The sequence below is a fragment of the Hydra vulgaris genome, chromosome 07, assembly GCF_038396675.1.
Source record: "Hydra vulgaris chromosome 07, alternate assembly HydraT2T_AEP".
NCBI classification, from domain to species: Eukaryota; Metazoa; Cnidaria; class Hydrozoa; order Anthoathecata; family Hydridae; genus Hydra; species Hydra vulgaris.
This window is the reverse complement of record NC_088926.1, coordinates 32,755,844-32,777,500: the sequence shown is the minus strand read 5'-3', so window position 1 is coordinate 32,777,500 and position 21,657 is coordinate 32,755,844. Positions and strand designations below refer to the sequence as shown.

General features: G+C 26.9%; 1 protein-coding gene across 1 annotated transcript in view; it reads right to left on the bottom strand.

Moving 5' to 3' along the window:
* The window catches only part of LOC136082703 (fibulin-1-like), a 107,225-nt gene extending 86,715 nt beyond the window's left edge, over positions 1–20,510 (bottom strand). The window contains exons 1-2 of the mRNA XM_065802123.1: positions 20,381–20,510; positions 19,800–19,875 (exon numbers count right to left, since the gene is read on the bottom strand). Of these exons, the coding sequence (XP_065658195.1) occupies positions 19,800–19,817 (18 nt within the window). The 5' untranslated portion in view covers positions 19,818–19,875; positions 20,381–20,510. The remainder of the gene's footprint in view (positions 1–19,799; positions 19,876–20,380) is intronic.
* Positions 20,511–21,657: the final 1,147 nt, after the last annotated feature.

Genomic DNA, 21,657 nt, shown 5'->3' with positions numbered 1-21,657 from the left:
AAAATATCTTTTTTATTTACTAATGACAAAGTATGCATGTATATAAAATATATAAAAGGTGACTTTATTCTTTTCTTGGGACTAAAAATAAGTATTTTAAAATTTCCTTCATGCTTTGAGTATAATTTTATAGCTGGAGTAAATAAAAAAGAGCAGAATATCTGGTAACCATTTTTTGTGAAGAGGGTAATCAAGCTGATGATGGGATTAATGCAATTGATGATGTTAGATATGCAACTCAAATTAACGATGATGATTTAACTACAATAATCAGCTGATAGCAAAGGATTTAGCTGCTGATTTTCAAGTTGGTTATTATTACAGATAATACGCAATTATATCCTGAAATATTTCAAAAGATAGGACGTTGTAACACTATAATTCTTTAATTTTATCTTTTGCTAAGATTGATAATTATTAACTTATTAATTACATTAGTTAAATGTAAGAATTATTCAGGAGGCAACAGTGATTAAAAAATGTTTCATTTTTTACGCAACCTTAAAGTCAAATACAATAATATTTATGTTTCTCATATAGTCTATTGTACTGCACCTGGAAAGAACTGTTTCAAGCAGCCAAACAAGGAAAATTTCTCAGATATTCAGCTTTTTAATTTGTTTGTAGGATTGATGCACCAACAATAGGATTAATGCACCAATACTAATCAAAGATAATACTAATCAAAGATAATAATACTAATCAAATATAAACACTAATCAAAAAGGGGACAATTCTCTCTCTAAAGACAACATTGAAACGTAGAAATTCAGTTTTGCAATTAACAAACTTTATTTTTTTATAATCTTAAAAGAGCGTAATTCTTATCAATTTTCTATTGAAAAAAAAACGTTTGTTTAAAATTTAAATGATTATTTTAACAATGAAATAAACACTTTTAGATGCTAGATGTTTGTTTTTTCATCTTATTTAAAAAACTTTAAAAACTAATTTTATTAACTACTTTTTTAAAGTTCGTTATAAAAATGTCTTCATCTTATTTTTAATTAGTGTTCTAATTATTTGCAATGTAAATTTGTCGTTGCTAAGGATATCTATACCGTTGCTAAGGTGTTTTGCATGTTCAAAATGTGGCAAAATAAGACTACTTCCAGGACTTCTTTAGATTTTTTATGGCATGAGTACATGGATTTTTTTTAGATATTGAAAGGTTTAAGCATAAGAAAACGACATAACTAATACATTTCATTGGAGACTTGAAGCAACGGTTCGTATAAATCATTTTTTTAAAAATCCATATTCAGCAAATTTTTTCTTCCCAGGCTTGCATCCACGTGATTTTTTTGGATATAATCGATGTATCTTACAATGGCTTTTAATAACAATTAAGGAATTTATGTGCAAGTTTTGAAAAAAGGAGAGCTCTTAGTGCAAGTAAAATATCAAACATAGGGGTTTTAAACCATTTTTAAACAAAAAAAAAGTGCAACCAAATTGAATTTTTATTTTTAATGTAGAAATCTACTCGGAGTAGCAAAAATATAAAAAAAAAACATCTGAATATGGGTTTACACATCTCTAATAACTGCTGTGATGCATTTTCCACTGATTAAAAAGCACTTTTATTTGAAAGTAAGAGTCTGGGTTAAGGTTTAGGGTTAATTATTAACTTAAAACTTGTTATCTCGGTCCGGTTTTGTTTCTTATTTACATTAATGATCTTCCTGACATCTTTATATCTAAAGTAACTCTGTTTGCTGATGACTTAACTTTATACTCCTGTCTTGACAAAATGTCTTTTCTTTTCAATAGCTTAGAACAGACAGCCGATCTTGAATTTGATGTCACTTCTGTAACATACCCACCAAGAAAGCTTGTATTGATTCAATGTAAAAAGTATCATTAGAGAATTATTCTGATTAGGTCAATTCTTATTTAATGCAGGAGCATTAAATTTTATTATTAAATAATGTAAGCCAACGCATGCACGAAACATTTTTTTACACTACGCGATTCGCTTGACGCACGTTTATGTAAATAGTTTTTAAGAGTTATTAGTAGTTTTCGGTATGACAAGACTATGAAGGCCTTTGCTGCTGACATTATAAATAAAAGGGTCTCTGAGACTAATAAAGTTTCGAAATCAACTCTTGAAAATCATCTATGTGGTAAGACCAAAAGTATGCAGACTCGTTGTTGAACTGCATTTCTGCTGAATATGTGTTTTTCGTCATTCAAAATTGAGCGATGAGAAAACATTTCACCAGGTTGAAGAGCTTTACGATCTGGCTGCGTTAAAAGACTTCATCACAAACAAAAGTGTATGTGTATCCATCACAAGTAAAAGCAAACTTCTCTGGGCAATAATAGACTTACAGATTTTTGAAAAGGCACCACAACCTAGTTTTACAAAGAATTGGTGAAATACATTTTAAAGAGCCGTGCAGCTGTAAGTGAATAACAGCTTTGTTGTTTATTTCCAACAATCTGCACAACCTGATCAAAGACATTGTCCTTCTAATGGAATAAACTATGATAAGACTAATTTCAGTAAAAACTCTGGCTCCAAAAAAAAAGATTTACAGAAGCGCCACAAGGCATCCCAACACCATTACAAAAATTGAAATGCTTTTGCAACTTGTTAGGAATTTTTGAATTTTATTGTATTTTTATTTGTATTTTGAACCTTGTCTTAAAAATCTAGCTTAAGGATTAGAAACATACATCTTTCAATTTTATAAACATGCATTAGGTTACATAAATTAGGTTTGTTTGTTAAGTGGCTTAACTACTCAATATTTTGATATTTCAAAAATGATTTTTATTTATAAACGTTAAAGTTTTAAAGCGATATTGCTGATTTTAACGTATAACGTGCATCTTGTATGAGTAATTTTTGAATAAAGTTGACAAATTTATAGCTCTTAATAATTTTTTTGTACTTTATTTGATAATCTAGTTTTGTGATTTGCAACATTCATTCATTTCTTAAAAATGTATGACAATGTTATGTTTTTTAAATAGGTTTTTTTGTTAAGCAGTCATATCACCCCATTTATGGGTTTTTCAAATATAATTTTTATTAGTAAGTTGTAGTTAAAGTTTTAAAGCTACATTGCTGATTGAAAGCAACATGTCTGATTGATTGACACTGCTGATTTTCACATAGAGTATGCATCTTGTAGGAGTAATTCTTACGTAAAATCTACAAGTTTATAACTCTTGTATTTAGCAAATAATAAAAAAAAACAGTCAAAATGTGTCCATATCTGACGGTATAACTTTATTCTTAATTTTATTTTTAATGTTTTTAAAAAGTTTTTAATTTAATTAATTTTTAGGAATAGTGTTACAAGATTTCAATGTATTTCTAAACAGACTTGCAATACCTAATGCAGTAGCTCAACATAAGAATTATGATACTTTGTTTAAAGACAAAAACCTTTCTCTTGATTGAGTACAAGAACTAACCGCATTTGATGAGAGGTTGAAAGAAAATAACACTTTTAAGTTATTAATATGTCATTTGCATAATTTTTCTACTAGACTTATTTTAATGTTGTTTGTATTGAATGGTGATATATTCTAAAAGATTAACTTAAATTAAATAAAGTTTGAAAAATATAAAATTTAATTAGCAATGAAACAGAGTTTCGAAATATTTTATGTTTTTGGTTTTTAGAGTACAAATAAGGATTGATTTTTACTTTTTTCTTTGATGCTGTTAAAAAGAAGTATCGGTTAAGCGACGTAACCACTTCATGGGCTAAACGAGTTTTAGAGATTTAGACAGATTTGGTTTAGACAGTCCTGTGATCCCGAACATTACTTTAATTTGATGTTGATAAAGTTTTTCGGATATTCGATTAACATATTTCAGGCATTGGATAAACGTACCATTATAACATTGGCTAAACGTTGTTTTTAGTATTGGCCAATGAGCATTGGTCGGACCTTGTGCCAATGATCACTTCGGTGTTGGCCCAATGCATTGTGCCAACATTGTGCCAATATGAGTCAATGCCCTGGGCCAACATTAACTCTATTATTTCTTGCCAGCTGGATTTTAGAGCTTGCAGTGGCTTGCGGATTTTAACTCCGACAAAACTCAGTTATTTACTGTAAACAACTATTGCAAAACTAAGCCCAAAAAAACTACTTTTGCAGTTTGTTAATCTTCTAATTGTAAATGTAATTTGGTGTTTTCTTGTATAAATATTGTCATATATATATATATATATATATATATATATATATATATATATATATATATATATATATATATATACATTACACTAATAATATTCCTTATAGACAAGCAAGAGTTTTAATAAAACTCTTATTTACATTAATTACATAAAACTTTTATGTAATTGTTTAATAAAATAATTTAAATAATATATGTTATAAATAATTCATTTTCGAAAATACAATTCTTAATACTTCTTTTTTTCAAATAAGTTTAAAAATATATAGACTTTTTGCTTATAATAATATAAATTTACATATATTATATAATATAATTATAATAATATAAATTTATATATATAAATATATATAATATAGATATATATATATATATATATATATATATATATATATATATATATATATATATATATATATACATATATACAGACACACACATAATAACAACAATAATAGTAAGCTAATTAAGTTAAAACATTAAAATTACTTTTTACTGGCAAACAATTTGCAACATCCTCTACTATTAATAATCCTAAATTCGAAGTCTTGATTACAGGTTCTTCTCCTTTAAACTCTTGAAGAAAATTAGGGTAAATTACAAAGACATTTCCTATATCATTTTCAGTTTTGATTTTTTTTGCTGGTATTATTTGCTTGTTAATAATGCATTTTTTCCAACATTCTGATAAATTTTTTGTTTCCGATTTTATAGAAGATGATATAAATGCCTTAGTTGAAGTAACAAATCAGTTGGTCTTGAATCATCTCGAAATGTTATTCCTTTATCGGTTTCATACCACCATACATATTGCTCACAAATATAGTTAGATATTCTTTCCAAATGACTTTGCCATGCCCATGGGTATTTTTTGATTATCCAAAAGGGAACATGTGATTTTTTTCTTTCGAAATGTAAGGCATCCTTACTTACTTAGTGTTGACCGTCGTGATGATTGGAATATCCTTTATTAAATAAATGACGACTTTGTAATGGTAAAAGCCTATTCACAATAACATGATCATGTTAGTGGTTTTTTGTGGTTCTATTGATAGTTTTTAACTCATTAAAAGTGCGCTCTTCTTCCTCTGTATTAGATGAGATTCCAGACACAATTCTTAACATTTGAGGACTGTGAACAGATAATGCATGTAAATATTTTCCATACAAAACTCGCATGGTAATTGATCTTGGTTTATCTTTCATTAGTTCTTTTAAATATATCAAGTGAAGAAAACTTTGGTTATGAAGGAAACAAATGTTTTCTATAGACCTTGTTGATTCATTGGAATATAAAATGCTCTGTATATTAACCATTGTAGATAGTAATTCAAATGCTAGTTGATCAATCTTACCTTTCAACACTAATCCTAATTTTAACAAACTTTTTCTATTGTCGACTCGACGCTTGTACTCTATGTTATCAAAAGACAAGGTAACCATATCTTTAAAATATTTTTTTTTATCTTTACTGAGATGATTGCCTACTTCATCATACAAATTTAATATATGACCTTTTATATCATGTAATGGTTCACATGGTAAAACTTCATATCTATCTAGATTTAAATCTTTCATTGATGTATTATCTTCTTGTTTTAACAGAGAAGGCAATCTTTGAATGCCATGCATTTCTTCATCGAGTTTAATTTATAAACTGCTTTTATTTTCTTTACAATAAAAGTTCTTTCCTCTTTCATGTAATTCAGTAACAATTTCATACTTCTTTAAATTTTTAAAAAGTTTGTTTCGATTTTGGCGTATTTTTTCCTTGCTGCAATTAGTGCTCAATATTTTGTCAATTCTGTCCTGAACACTGAGTACTGTTTGGATAAATGAATGAGTTATATTTGCAGATTGGTGAATGTTTATTGGACACAACCAACACGAATATTCACCCCCTTTTTGTTGACCAATCTCTAATTGACAAGCTGGGGCATCACCGTGAAAAAATCTCATCTCATCAAATAATAAAATGCCGTCTACAATAATTGGATATTTTAACAACCGATTGTCCTCATTTCTAGTTTTTGTGTACAAAAGTATGGCATCAGAAGATTGACAACGTGCCAATATATAAAGTTCAGGTTTTTCAACAATTGATTGGACATTAACTTGCTCTTTATATTTTGTAAAATATTCATCATCTTTTAAATATATGGCTGGGTCATATAAACAGTTAACCATGAATAAAACATAAGCGTGGTTGTTAACTGTAGATCCATCATGTCATAATTAAAGGTTGCGTTTACAACTGAAACTTTTCAATTTTTGTAACAATAACTCTGTTGTTGCATCCATAATATATGAATATTCATTAATTCTAGTAAGTTCAAAGATTATATCTTCTCTTGACATATTTTGAAATTTTTCAGTGCTGTGCAATCTGAAGAACTTTTTATGTTATTCTGCAAACTTTTTCTTTATTTCAATTAAAGTTTTTTCTTCCATAAAGCTCAGTTAAGATTTTTTCATTCGAATTATCATTATTAATTATTAATATTTCAAATGATTGTGGAGTTATTAGTTCTCCTATTGTGTAATCTCCAGAGCTTATTTTTGTTTTCATATTTTGTTTAATTTTTTTATTCGTAGGTTCTGTTGGCATTGACACTTAAGTTCCATTAATTCTTCGCTTGGATCTTCTCATAATGGTCTTTCCTTTACCCTTGTAGTCAAACTTTTTTAAATCAATGCCTTTTTTTTCAAGAAATTCTTTTACAACTTGACCACTGTTTGAAGGCAAAGCAGCAGCCTTATTTTTCATTTGGAACTTTTGTGATAGTTTAGTAAAATTTATATATGTTCCTATTTCATAATTCTCAACTTCAGCAAAACATTCACTGTCCAACCAACTATATGAACCTATATGATTTTTTCTAGTTTTATTTCGCTTCGCACTTGCTCGTTGTTTTGCCTGTTCAAATGTTTCAAAACTTTGACTTTTGGAACAGAAAATGACGTTTCTGTTCCAAACAACCTAAATGAAAAACTATTTTTGTTATACCTTAAAAATTATCTTAGATATGATAAATAAAAAAAATGAAAATACAACACTAATGAAAAATATAAAAACTAGAACTCTTAGGCAGTGGCGTAACTTCAAATTTTGCCCCTACCCCCCCCCCCTACTCGCAAGATTTTCAAAACGGGACCCAAATCCTAATAATAATACCCATACAAACTGAAAATACCCATACAACCTAAAATGAGCTTAAAAATAGGCCCTAATATAACCTAAAATCAGCTTTAAAATGGGCCTTTTTTTGCCTGCCCCTCCCCCCTCTTATTTAGTTTTACTACTGGTCTAAGGGTTTAAAAAATTATTAATAAATTTTTTTTTAGTTCGAATAAAAAATAACCTGTCAACTGCTGTTTCCTGTAAATATGCGTCTATACTTGATTTAAATGACCTTGCATAACTATTTTTTTGAGCCATAGTTACACTTTTTGTAGGTTTAGCTACAGGGAGTTTAGGGAGCTCTTCGGAATAGATGGCACTAAACACTCAATTGGAGTAAATGGAAATTTTTTTTTAAATTCATTATCAGCCTTTTTTAAAAGAATTTTGGCATTAGCAACCATTTTTGATTTTTCTTCGCCTGACTGATATAGTGTTAATGTTGCTTTTCGTCCACAAGTGATGCATTTTACTGGAAATAATGTTAATAGATGTTTATAGATTTTACTTTTCATACAACCCTTGCAAATTGAAAAAGAATGCTGGGATTTTTCCGTTTCTCCTAGTTTATGCCAGCTTTTGCTCGAAAACGATTCTAATATTGTATTCTTATTTGTTTTACTTGATTTCGCTATAGATTGAATTTGATTTTTAATTTTTGGAAAGTTGCGACGATGAATTTCTGAAGATACCATGAAGTGCTTGTTAAATATTCAATCGTAACAATCTACTTGCTCTTTCAGTGTTTTTCTCGATAAAACAAGCTCGTATGCAACCACTTTTGCAAAACCACATGTTGTTGGATCAATAATAGACATCTCAAATTACAATTTAAAAGTAAATCTGGCAATTTAAAAGTAAATGTTGTACACTAAAGATTTATATAAATGCAATATCATGCATATTATTATGTATAATATTACATGTAAAATTACATATAAGATTATATATGATATTATAAATCTAATAATATTCATATGAATAATCGCACATAACAAAATTAAAATATAGATTTCAAAAAACTTTTTTGTAGAAACTAAACTTTTTTGTAAAAAATATTTTGTTTTGAAATTTGAAATATTTCCCGCAATGTCTATAAAACAGTTCCAAAACGAACGACTCAAATAATTAGATAATCAATTTATCGAAAAGTATAGCCGAGCATAAGCGGAAATATAAAACAACCGAGATTTTTTTTCTATACATTTGTCTTTGGCGCAGCCAAACCATAAATAATTTATAAAATTGTATTACATTTTTGTGAACACGACTGAAAACTGTGCACAAAAAGTATGTGACAAACGTTATCGCTTTTGTTTTTGTACTATAAAAAACAAAGTTTTATTATTGTAAAATAAAAAAAAAATGGTTTTTATTTAATTTTTGAGCTCTACGTTAATTTTAAAAACTTTGTCACGATGTAATTGTATGGCTCAAAGCTCAACGGATATTCTGAAGCAAAATTTAGCCAAAAACGAGCGCTAATCTCTGTGCGCGGACATGTTTTGTAGTAAATATTGGCTATTTTTGAGCGTCTATCCTATCTCGTAGGTTAATTATAAAATATATATTTTAATTGCATCAAGAAATTCATCAAAAAATCTTTCCAACGGTACCAAATAAGTGGCATTTTGTTTAACTTTGAAACAAAATATTAACTATAGCATAAGTACAGTTTTTGTTGAAAAAAACCCCTTGTTTTCCGCCTTAGTACACTTGAGTAGTTAGCACTTACCGTTTAATACTTTACCGGTTGTTTTTTTTTATTGTTTCATCTAAAAACCATTTAGGTTGATTACCAAGTAAAGGTAACCCTAGGCAATTTTCATTTGATATGCTTTTTATAATTTATTTATGATATGACATGAATTATAATAATAAGATTCAAGATTTGAAAAAGAAAGAAATATTCGGAAAAAGCGATAAAAATTAAGTTATATAAGTTCCGACGAACAATTGCAGGAGCCCTTGCAATTAAAAATTACGGCGAAGAATTAAACGACAGAAAAAAAAATCGCATTAAAAAAAGATACTTAAGAAAAAACAAAGTTCTAACTCAGAGAAAATTTTATTCTATAAGTTTAATAAAACTAAAAAACCAATATTTCTTTTATTTATCATATTAAATTTATTTATTATGATATATTATCATATTAAGTTTATCATATTATCATTATCAAAATTAACATTATCAATCTAATGCATATTTTTATTAAGGTAAATAAATTAAATTAAAATCAAAGCACAAGTAGGTTCGCCTTAAAAACACAAACACCTTAAAAACTACTAAGTCATAATTGATGTTCCCCTCAAGCACGTTTTAAGTTTAAGCGCATAATATTCTTTATTTCATGACTTTATATAAATAATCTCTTTAAAAAAATACAAGTCAGACTATTTTTATTTTTAATAAATGTGATATAAACAATTGAAAATTAAAAAATAAAAAATTTAAACTAAAAAACCACACTTTTTGGCATGGGTAAGCATCAATTTGAAAATAAGTTTTCAATTCGTTGGCTTTTAGATATCTACATTGTTGCTACAAATAAAAGCTTTTTACGGTACTCGTTTTAAGTTTACAGAATGAGCTTTTTACTAACAGTAGAGATGTTTGTAGTTTTTAAGGTGTTCTAAAGTTAACAAAAACATTGAAACACAAAGTCTAAATTTCTTTTTAGAATCAGTAAGTTACATTTTAAAACAACAGAAAACATTACCCTAACCGATGTTATTGCTTTCCTTGTCATTTAAATTGCCTTTATATTTAGCATTTCTTTTGGTTCATGTTGCTAGAATAATCATTATTGACTTAATTCCATTAACTCTGCGAGATACTTTGCTTCATAATGATTTTTTTATTTTGTGGCAGACTGAACATTTTTTAAAACCCTTTACTGTACAAATGTCATTGCACACGCAATCACATTTGTACAGTAAAGGGTTTTTTTAATTTACATTTAAAAAATTGTTCTTTTTCTTTATCTTATTCTTGCTTTTTCTTCTACTTTTGAACCCTTTTTTTTTATTTTTCCAATTTCAATCAACTCAACCTGTTTAATGATGTTCTCGGCTTACACAAAACCATGTATCTTTGTGTCACTTACATTTTTTTGTTTATGTCTTTTGGCTTTACCTTGTTTACTGTAAGCAAATCTGGTATGTCTTCTAGATTTAAACCTTTCTCATAACTTTCTCTCATAATTATTTGTGACTACTCGAAAATAACTTTCCAATAGTTTTCTGATTCATATCAATGCTGAGTTTTTGATAATTTGCACAATGAATATGGAGTAACTGGAGTTTACAAGAAATTTGCTGATGGACGTGTGCACATTTTATTTGACGTACTTGAAAAAAGACTGCCTGAAGACTCTTGCTCTCGATTTTTAGCCATAAAGTTTGCAGCATGTTCAAATTTATCTTTTAAGTTTTGATTAAACCGTTTCTGAAATATCCTTGCCAAAGTCAAGCAAAGTTACTTAAATATTGATATCTCATCAAATAACGTTTTAAAAGAAATTTTTAGAAATTCTATTTATAGCAACAATTAAATTTGTCTTGAGCCTTTTTATGTATTAAATGTTGTATTATAGACAATGATTAAATATTAGACGCAACTTTATTCATAAAAACCAGTTCCATAAATTGATTATCCGTCCCTGTTCTACGCATTCTCCATACTCTGTCATACGCAAAACATTCAACTACTAATGTCACACCTATTTGTTTCTAATCTTTTTTTAAAGTTCAGTGCCATTTAAACTATAAATTGTAAATTACAATTTAAGTTTAAAAGCAACTTCTAATTTTGATTTAGCTTTAATGAATACACACATGTGCACATTCTGGACATAAAAGAATGTTAATTGGTACATTTCCTTGTCTTTTTGAAAATAAGTCGTGGTGCTCTGCTTCCAATCTCTGCCAAAACGACTTACCAGCCTTATAATAAATTTTAAAAATTGTGTTTAGAATACGCGTATTCTAAACATAACTTTTTAAATTTAATAACCGCGGTTATATAGGAATTATGTGGAATAGTGTTAAAAAACAAATAACTAATGTACAACATTTTATAAACAAACTTTTTTTAATTTAAATTTACTTTGTAACTAAGCAATAATAGTCTACTTACTTTCCTGTCTTTGTAACATGTTTTGCATTATCAGATAGTTTGACAGATTTGCGACCACCTTGGTTCTTGGTGTTGCAACGGTCTGTAATTTTTAAAACATCAATAATTAGACAAGTGACTTGCTTTCTTAATAATCCTTGATAACACCTGCTTTTATTTTTAATGAATTCTACAGTAGAGTGTTTTTCCTCCCATAGATGCTGCTTTTTGATGTTAGCAGTTTTTTATTTCTTATCTTATTTCTGACCAAACGGTGCTTCAATCTTTATTAAAACATACCAGTTTTAACAAAGTAGCATCTTTTGTTGGGCTCTTTGCACCAAGACACGGCTTGTTGAATCTGAACTACTTTTTATTTGTTTTTTTCTCCTGGACTTTTGACTTTGCCTTTAAATTTGGTTTTCCAACAACAAAAGGTACTTTTCCCACTTTTATAGTAAATTTTTGTTGCAGCAATGCAAAATTATTTATAATACTTTTATCTACAAAATATATATGGTAAAAACAATTGTGTGCATAAACCACATTCATAATACCTCTGCTAAATAAAAGTATAATATCGGAGTGCTTTTTATGTTAAATTAACAAGAAATTTAATTTAATAAAGGTCTAGCTAAATACATAATGTTAGAATTCACCATACAAGTTGTCGTTTGTAAGGTTTTTTTTTTGAAGTTTTTAAGGGTTTTTTGAGATTGTTCATATATTTTCGTTTATAATAAGTTTACAATAATAATATGGCCCAAAATAAAAATGTTAACAAAATTTTGAGTGAATCTGAAAAATGACTTGTGTTATTTAAGGAGTAACAACCAAAAAAAGCAACTTTTCTTTAAATCACAAAACTTTACTAAAAACCGTAGATTGAAAAGTATGCCCAGGGAAGACAATCATATTAATATGTTTTTAAATACTGAAAGTACAGCACGTTAGAAGTTTCCTATATTCAGTTAAAGGGTACCATTTTTTTTTGAAATTTTTAAGGCGTACCTACCTGTACGCGGTTTTTTAATTCATGGTAGGTGAAGAATCAATTACGTGCTACATCACGGTAGGTAAAGAAACGTATTAGATCTAACAAAAAATTAAATATTACATTAAAAAAATAATTTAAATCAAAATTGAATTATATAAATTAGTTATTTATTCAGTATGATTTCTGAACTTGAAAACCCTAAATTTAAATCTGTTACAATATTGGGCTTATGAAGTTTTAAAGTTAAAAGTTTTCTTAATGTCACGGTAGTGAAAGACATGACCCTAATTAAAATTTTTTGACAAGATATATTTTTCTTTTTTTTCTTAACAACTCATGCTTTTTTCAATTTGTTTTTTTAATAAAATCATATATTTTACTACTTTTTTAAAAAAAATTGATGTTTTGCTAATTAAAAATAAATATATATACTTATATAAGTATTTACATACTTTTATTTTTAATTTTATTATTTTTCTTAAAGCTCCTTTTGATTTAAAATCTTACTTAAAATAACTTTTCTCACACGCCAAAAAAAATAACTTTTTATACATGCCTATTAAATTTAAGGAGAGGGGTTTTTGATGGGAGAGTCTAAATTTTATTCTAGTTATAAATTTCAAAAAACACCTGAAGAAGTTCCGCATAACTGTCACAAGAGATGTAATCAACGTGTTTATGTAATCAGTTAGGTAAATCTGCGCATCTAACGTATTTAAGAGACAATTTTCTTTCCTAAAGAAGGAAGATGTTGGCATTAAACCTTCTTTTTCTAAATAATTAAAAAGGGTGAGGTTTCTAATAAACTGAAATTAAAAATGCTATGCGTACCTTGCCCGCGCATTAATTTAAAAAGTTTTTAAGTATGTCTTCCGCGATTTATTATAAGAGGTTTTGTATGAAACCTTTGTTTCATACAAAAAATTTTAATGAACAACTTTGTTACCATTTACTAAAAAACATTGAGGTTATGAGACCATATAAAGAATAAGTAGAGAAATGTTCTGTGTTGAGCAAACTTACCTTGACCTGTATTTTACGGGTCCGGAAGAATACCGGAAAGCTAGTAAGAGATAACTATGATATCAAATCGCAGTTTGAACCTGGACTTTAAAAAACCTAAAATGCTGTGACATTGAGAAATTAGAAATCAACAATGAAGATAAATTTAGAAAGTATTGATGAAAAAGGGAGAGAAATAATCATAACCTAGACCTGAAATAAAATATAAAATGATTTTAGTAATATTGATGACATCATTCTTAAAGATTTGCTTGAAAGATAAGAAGAATATTAACTTCTAAAATAAAAAACTGTATTATCTGTATGGTACTAAAAAAAGCTTCTCTTACCAAGTCAAGATGCTAATAAATATTTAAAATACTTTTTAGCTGATTTGAAAACATTTGTAAATTATATTTTCAGCTGAAGAAAGTCTTAAACTATACAAAATAATTAATGGAAAAAAATTCATAATTCTTTATTCTACAAATACTATTTTATCATTTTCTATTTTGTTCCAAATCCAGGTATTAAATATTTCTCTCCCTTTATCATTGATAGTTTATAGATGTAGCTTGAGAGTTAGTTGGCGAAGTCGAGCAAAATGAAGATGACTTCATTTTGCTAGCTTTTGCAAAAGTGTTTCTTTTTTTTTTCTCAAAAATTTTTAAGCGTGACACTTATAGTAGTATCTAAAATAGATACTACTGTAAAATGACTATTTTGAAAAAGAAATATTTTCAACCAATAGCTATTTGGTTATCAGAAAAACTATTCAACCGAACAGGCAATTATTGAACAAGTCAACGAAAAAACTTGTTGTTTAGATAAAATTAATTTACTCTTCAAATGTTTATTGTTTTATCTCAGACATTTGACACCTTTGATCACTCATAAAAAAGAAAAAACGTTATGGGGTGAAAAATTAAGTATATAATTGGATAAAAAGCTACCTAAATAATAGAAAGTAACATGTGCAATATACCGAACCTAAAATGCTGAATACTCTGGGTTGAGCGCCTCAAGGATCAATTCTTGGTCAGCTCTTATTTGTAATTTGTGTAAATGGTTTCGATAATGCATCTGTTAAACTAAATTCTATCATGTCTGTAGACGATATAAGTCTATTATTACAGTAAAATAAATTATCTCTAAACCGGCATAAATATTGTAAAACACATAACATGTGTTTTTCATATATAATATATATTATCTAAAAATAAAAACAATTGCACAGAGTATTTAATTAATACATACTCTTATCAGAAAAATAATTTATATATGTAAAAAAAACCATTATAGCAGTTTCAGTTTTAAACAAAAAGAATACATTAAAATTTTGCCAACTAATTATCATAATGTTTTTCAATTTGAATTTATGTCTACTTTATATATTATATCTTGATTGAAATCTAATTTATTTATTTGTGACTATTTGAATTTAATTAAAGTTTACAACTCTAATACACGATTACTTGATAATATTTGAATTTTTTTTTATGATGATCTGTAGGGGCTCTATGAAATGATTAGGTTGATGTTATGCCTTATATATCTTCCCCTATATGTTTATTACTAATTCATTTGTAATTAAATTATATGTATATGTTATACGTTATGTAAACTAAATTTATTTTTAAAAAAATTAAAAACGCAAGAAACTAAAGAAAAAGAAAAAGAAAGGATTTAACTCAAACAAAGCCATTAAGATATGCAGAACTGAAGATGTTGCGCAGAAATGAAATCAGTACAACCTGAAAAATATATTGGTCAAGTAAAGTTATGCCGAATGCTAAGACAAAGTAAAAAAGAAGGTGATAGGCTTAAGCTATTTTAGAAGAAATTTTGAAATGACGAAAATGTATAGAAAAACCAACGAAGATTAATTTAATACAAATTAATAAAACTTAAAAGAAGTTGAATAGTGGAAATGTATTATCGTCCAAACTACTGAAAATTAAATATACATGAAAAAAGGGCTGTTAAATACTCGGTTAAACATATAGTTTTTGGTGGAACAAGTTGTAAATATTTATAAAAAGATGCTTCAATAAATTTAAAAATCAACAACAAAATGACTTGTAGAAAAATTGATTCAGAAACAAATGTAAATGTTATCCCATAAAAATTTACTTCCCACTTAGATCGAACAATATTCTCACTAATACAATCATCACCAACAATATACCCAATTAATAATTAATAATTAATGACATTCTAGCGTCTGACTCTAAAAACATCACAAACTATTTCGGTGTATCAAATAGCAATTACTTCAAAACAAATCAAAAGGTTTTAACCAAACTATATGTTTTAATACATGAAATCTTTTAGAAAAATAAAGTTAGAAGATTATACAACTTATCAGGTTATGATGATCTATGTTGTTGGTTGTCTGTTAAAGATCTGATAGCATATATCAATATTTTGGTGTCACCTGCGTACAGTTTGTTTACGTTTATCCAGGTAAGTCATTTATAAATGACATAAACAATTAATTATCCTTGAGGCAAAACACAGCTGGTTTCTGCCCAAAAAGTATGATTTTATTTGCACTGCTCATTGTTTTCTATCTTTTAAAAAGGCTTTAATTTATGGATTTATGAGACTATATGTTCTACAAACTGTTATGTGACACTGTGTCTATCGCCCTTGCAAAATAAAAAAAGTAACATCAACAGTTTTACAACTTTTTACCCTATTTAAAATAAAATGTGTTTTAACAATATTTTTTGTGCCTCATTTTTTTTAATAAAAAAACTAGCTGTTACTTGACTATTGGTTTGAACTTGTACAGAAAACTTTCAAGTTTACATCTAAATGTCGTTTATTATTTTACATGCGATTGAAGTGAGTGATACCTGTCAGTATTTTCTTAATGAGATTTTTTTCTTTTTGAAAAAAAAAAACAAATTTAATTCTTTTTAAGTGGGATTTCTTTTTATAGAGAAACCTGTTGAACCTTGGCGTTATGTGTATCTAGGTCACTGCGCTCGTTTCAAATATTCGCGCAATATTAAATTTTACTATCTATGGTATTCGGTACATCACTACCGACTATTCAATGTGAAGCTAGTCAAATACCGCCATTTGTTTACTATTATCTACCTAAAAACTTTTTTTGGCGAAAAAGTAAGTATATTAATATATAATAAAGTCTTATAGTTTTAAACATTTTATAGCAGTAGATAACTTTTAAATACTGTGGTTTCTTTTATTTAATAAGATTCCAAACAATAAAAAACTTAAGAGATAAGTAACCTTAAAACTATTTAAAATCCACCGTTTTGTTGAAGTTGGAGTAGTGCTGTACTGCTGATCAGTTTTTCCTTGGTCAGTTTTCAAGGTACAACCTGGAATGTTGTACTTTAACCTATTAGAAAATTTTTTTAAATTATTTCACACTCCTTTATATATTATAATACTGAACGATTTTTTATTAGTTTTATTAGTGCGCCTCCGTGCGTTTTTTGACATGGACATTTCTAGAAAAGTCCTAAGTGAGAAAATATCACTGAAGAGAAATTAGATCATAGAAATAGATTTTTTTTAAATTATTTTCTGAAACAAAAAACTTTTGTTTTCATATTTACTAACCTAGGTGTATTTTACTCTATAATTAGATATTTTTTAAAGAGAATGTTTAGTTTTTTACTTTGCATTTTGTAACTTTGTTGTGATGTTTGTTTAAATGTTATTTTTGATATATCTGTTATCTTGTTGAAATAACCGAACTTATAAATAGACAAATGTTAAATGCGCGATAATTTTTTCTTTAAGCACTTATTCTTTGTGAAATTTTTTTATTTTTCCTCCGCGTTTTTTCATTTAACGTATTTATTGTATGTTTTTTTGCATCAAACATGTTTATAATAAATTGCAATAAATAAATGTTTATAAATATAAATTAATATTAAGTAAAAAGTACAGTAAACTTTTATTTTCGAAAGCTAAATTTATTGTTGGTTGTTGTTTTAAAGTTGTTGTTTTAATGTTGTTGATTTTGTATTTTTATATTCTTGCTTTTAAGTTCTGTGTAGCATTTGAGCAGTGAATTAACTTTTTTTACAAATTTAGTGATACTATATTTAGTAAAAAATAGTGGTAGCCTATTTAGATTGTAGTAGCACTTTGCTAAAACTTTATCTATGAAAGTTTTCATTATAGCATTATTGTGATTTATTTTTTAAACAGTAGTAGCATAATTTTATATACTTCCTGCAACTGTTTAAAACTTTTTAACAATTTAAAAATTTTCAATACTTTTTAAACAAAAGGAAGATCCAGAAATTTTACCTATACACCGAAAAGTAAGAAATTGAAAATAAAAAGGCTGAAAAACATAATTCAAATAGGTTAATGAATAAAAAAAGACTCAATAATGCAAAAAGGTAAAAGGAAAAATTTAATTTGAAACAGAAACTCGTAAAGATTCTAACCACTATTAAACGAGTGACACATCTGAAAGCGGTTCCGAATATAACATTGAAGATAAGAACCTAAAATTTTTTTTTGTTTTCTCATCGAAGATGAGAACGCAAAACGAATTAAACCAATTTAGATTAAACTCCAACGAGATAAGATTAAATTATTTTTTTCAAAATAATTAAGATAAACTTTTTTCAACGTTTATGCGAAGGATTTACCTACTAATAACGTTTAACGACAAACGTTTAAGCGAAGGATATAACTACTAATAACTCTGGGGAGGAAATACCTCTAATAACTCCTTTTCATTCTGAAATGTTACTTTTCACGACTAGTCTTCAAAATCTGTAACTTAAAAACGCTTTAATTTAATTAACAATTAATCAGCAAAACCATAAGAAATTAAAAACTTTTTTAAAAACCATTTTGTATTTGCGCATAAAGATATTTTCAAAAATAATGATATACTTTTATGTCTTTTTTTTTTAGAGGAAATCGGAGCTAGCTGCCTCTGTTATTACTCTTTGAGCTCTTTAGTCTAATCTTGTTGCCAATAGCAATTTTAAAATTTGTAAATTTTAAACAACAAAATCTTAAAAAATAAAAATTTACTAAACATTTTTAACTTGCATTCATTTAATTTTGTAAAAATTTTTTCAATATTGTTTCAAAAAAGTTAAAAAAAAGTTCAATAGTTTTATAACAACTTGTCTTTTTTTTTTTTTTAATATAAAATGTTATAAGCGAACTAGCTCTGTGAAAGTTTTGCTAGCTTACCCCTAAAAGTATTTTATTTAATAAACAGTTTATATATCCTGAAAAACAGCAATTATTGGGGAAAAAAAACTGTCTGGAGTTAATCAATTGAATCTAAAATCTTCACAATAATTTTTTTTTATATGACTATTTTCTTTATAACATAAAACGGAAGCGATGTTCCTAAAGTTACGTTTTTTTCCGAAAAACACATAAATTTAAATACCTCCTATGCATATGCGCGAATCCTAACAATACCAAAATGATAGACGAAACAATTGATTAGGAAGATTTATCATAATTTTTGGCACTATCTGATGAAAAACTGTAAAGATAAACAGTTTTCGTCAACATACCCCTGCCGCCAACTAAGCCCCGTCTTCCCGACGTTTTAATTTGTTTATCAATGACATTTATTTACACAACCATGGATCTCAATTATTTTTTAGATGAGGTATACAGAATTTTTGAACTTTTTAAAATAGTTTGCTCACTGCATTTTGTTATTTCGCAGTTCAATTGATTTAAAACACTAACATAGCAGCAAATATAAACGAGCTGATCATTAGCCAATTAACCAATATTTTTTGACAACTGCTTTTATAAAATTATTATAAAAAATTGTTATAAAAAATCTAAATTTTAAAAAATCAGCAATTTTTAAAAAAAATTCTACATAGCTCCTGGTAAAATAATGTTTTTTTTTACATTTTTTGAAAGAGAAAATTTGCTATTATTATTAAAAAACACAGTTATGAAGACGTATTACAAGGTCTTTTTTTATGTTCTTATGCACCGTGCTTATTCAGTGTCCTATCACATTGGATTTTTATTAAAAAAAAGGTTTATTTTAACACTAATAATGCCTTTTTCTGTTAATTTTGAATATAGTTAAAAACTTATTACTGATCTTATTGAATAGAAATGAACAAGGCCTTGGATTTTCAGAGTATAAATAAAAATGTAAATTGCAAACGGAAAACTTTATCACCTCTGATAATCCTCCCAATGATAATCCAGCTACTTCAAGGCATATATACTCTAGTCAAAATAGAACTTTAGAAAACTTATTTAATACAATAGTAGGTTGAATAACAAAAAATCAAGAATGAATAAAATAAAGAAATTTAAAGTTAAACCAATTACTTACTCGAATATTGAATAACATCGTCTTGTATTCTTGAAAAAGAATACAAGAAAACAATTCCTGCCGAAATTTAAACAATCTAAAATCAAATTTAGAAACTTTATTTTAACACCAAAAAAAAGTTGTTGTATTATTCTAAACTATTTTAAATATTGTCTTTCTATCAATTATAGCAAAAATCAATAGCGGCAGGGTTGTTTTGCCTAAATAGTGAGCATTTTTGTAAACTTTTTCCATTATTGCTTATAGTCCTATTTAAGAATATTATTTAACAAAATCATACAGTTTATTTTAAAATCATTTTCTAGTTCTGTTAGAACCAATTAAAAACTAGAACTATTCGTAAACTTTGTTAAAATTTACTTTCTCCTTTGTTGATATAAAATTTTTTAAACAAATTGACTTTTTAACAGCGTTTGGCTCTTATGGTTGCTGGAAAATTGTTTATTTTTTAAGTTAATTAGACACAGGCTGTTAAGGGCTGCTTTTATAAAAAAAAAAGTAAAAACTATTGAGAATCAATGCAGAATAAGTTTTTAACCTTTATTCATAAATATATATGCTAAACAAAGTAAAGAGCATACCTGCCAAAAAAGTTAGTACGATTGCTAATCAACGTGTGTTTTATATTTTGAAATTTTTAATTCACAGAACTTTAATATTATTTACACAAATAGTGATAAACGGACTTTTGAATTAGAAATTGTTTTAGTTTATCTGCTGCTTTTTATAATACCTTTGATTAAAAACCTTTATTAAATCTAATGTTTACATAATAATCGTTTAAGATTAAACCTTTATTAAAACTAATGTTCACTCAATAGTCGTTTAAGATTAAACCTTTATTCCATATTAGTTAAACTTATAACTAAAATTTTTGTTAGTTAAACTTATTATCTGACACACTTTAAAACAACTATAGGCTAATTTGAGGAGCTAGAGCGCAGTGGTCAGCGTGCTTGCCTCAGAAGCTAGAGATTCGTTTTATAACATAGGTAAGGAAGTGTGAACTTCCTTTCAAATGAATTTCCACGGTGCTCTGTGATAAGACTGTAAGGACTACTTGGGGCACCTAAAATAAAAGCTACAAAAATAAAAAATTTCAAATATTTCTTTAATAAATAAATAACACTTTAAACAGTTTAATCCCATAGTGTTGATCTTTTTTTTCTAGCCGTCTCAACCAATAAATACTGTTTTCGTAATGCAACAGCGGTGTGTCCACAATTCTTTTAAATATATAAGCAACTTTAAAGACCTGCGACAATTATATTAATAAATGTCATTATATTGAAATCACAAATGTCTGTTAAGCAAATCATAACTTTATTGTAAAAACAGCGTTTTACCTTGTAAATCAGACTAGTTTAAGTTCCTTCCATATAAGCAAAAGTTGTCAAACAACTGTTAACTAAAATTATCTCATTTTTTAATAGAAATACTTTTTTAAGGATTTCAATAGCTGATAAAGAGCTGCAACAAGTTTTAAGCATCTTACAGCCATGTTTTTTTACAAGTTTCTTTATTTAATATTTTTAATATCTCAAAATTCAATGTACACAAGTATAATTCAAATATTACTTGGTTATTGACGACTTATGGACTTTATTAAAGTTTAAATCCTTTTATATTTATAACTTTAAGAATTCTTTTTTTCAAGCTGGATAATTTGTTAAAAGTATTCTTGTGTTGGGCAATGAATATTCTAATGACTAAAAAAAATATATACATATATATATAAATATATATATATATATATATATATATATATATATATATATATATATATATATATATATATATATATATATATATTAATGAATAATCTAATGACTAAAAACTACATTCCATGGCTAAAATG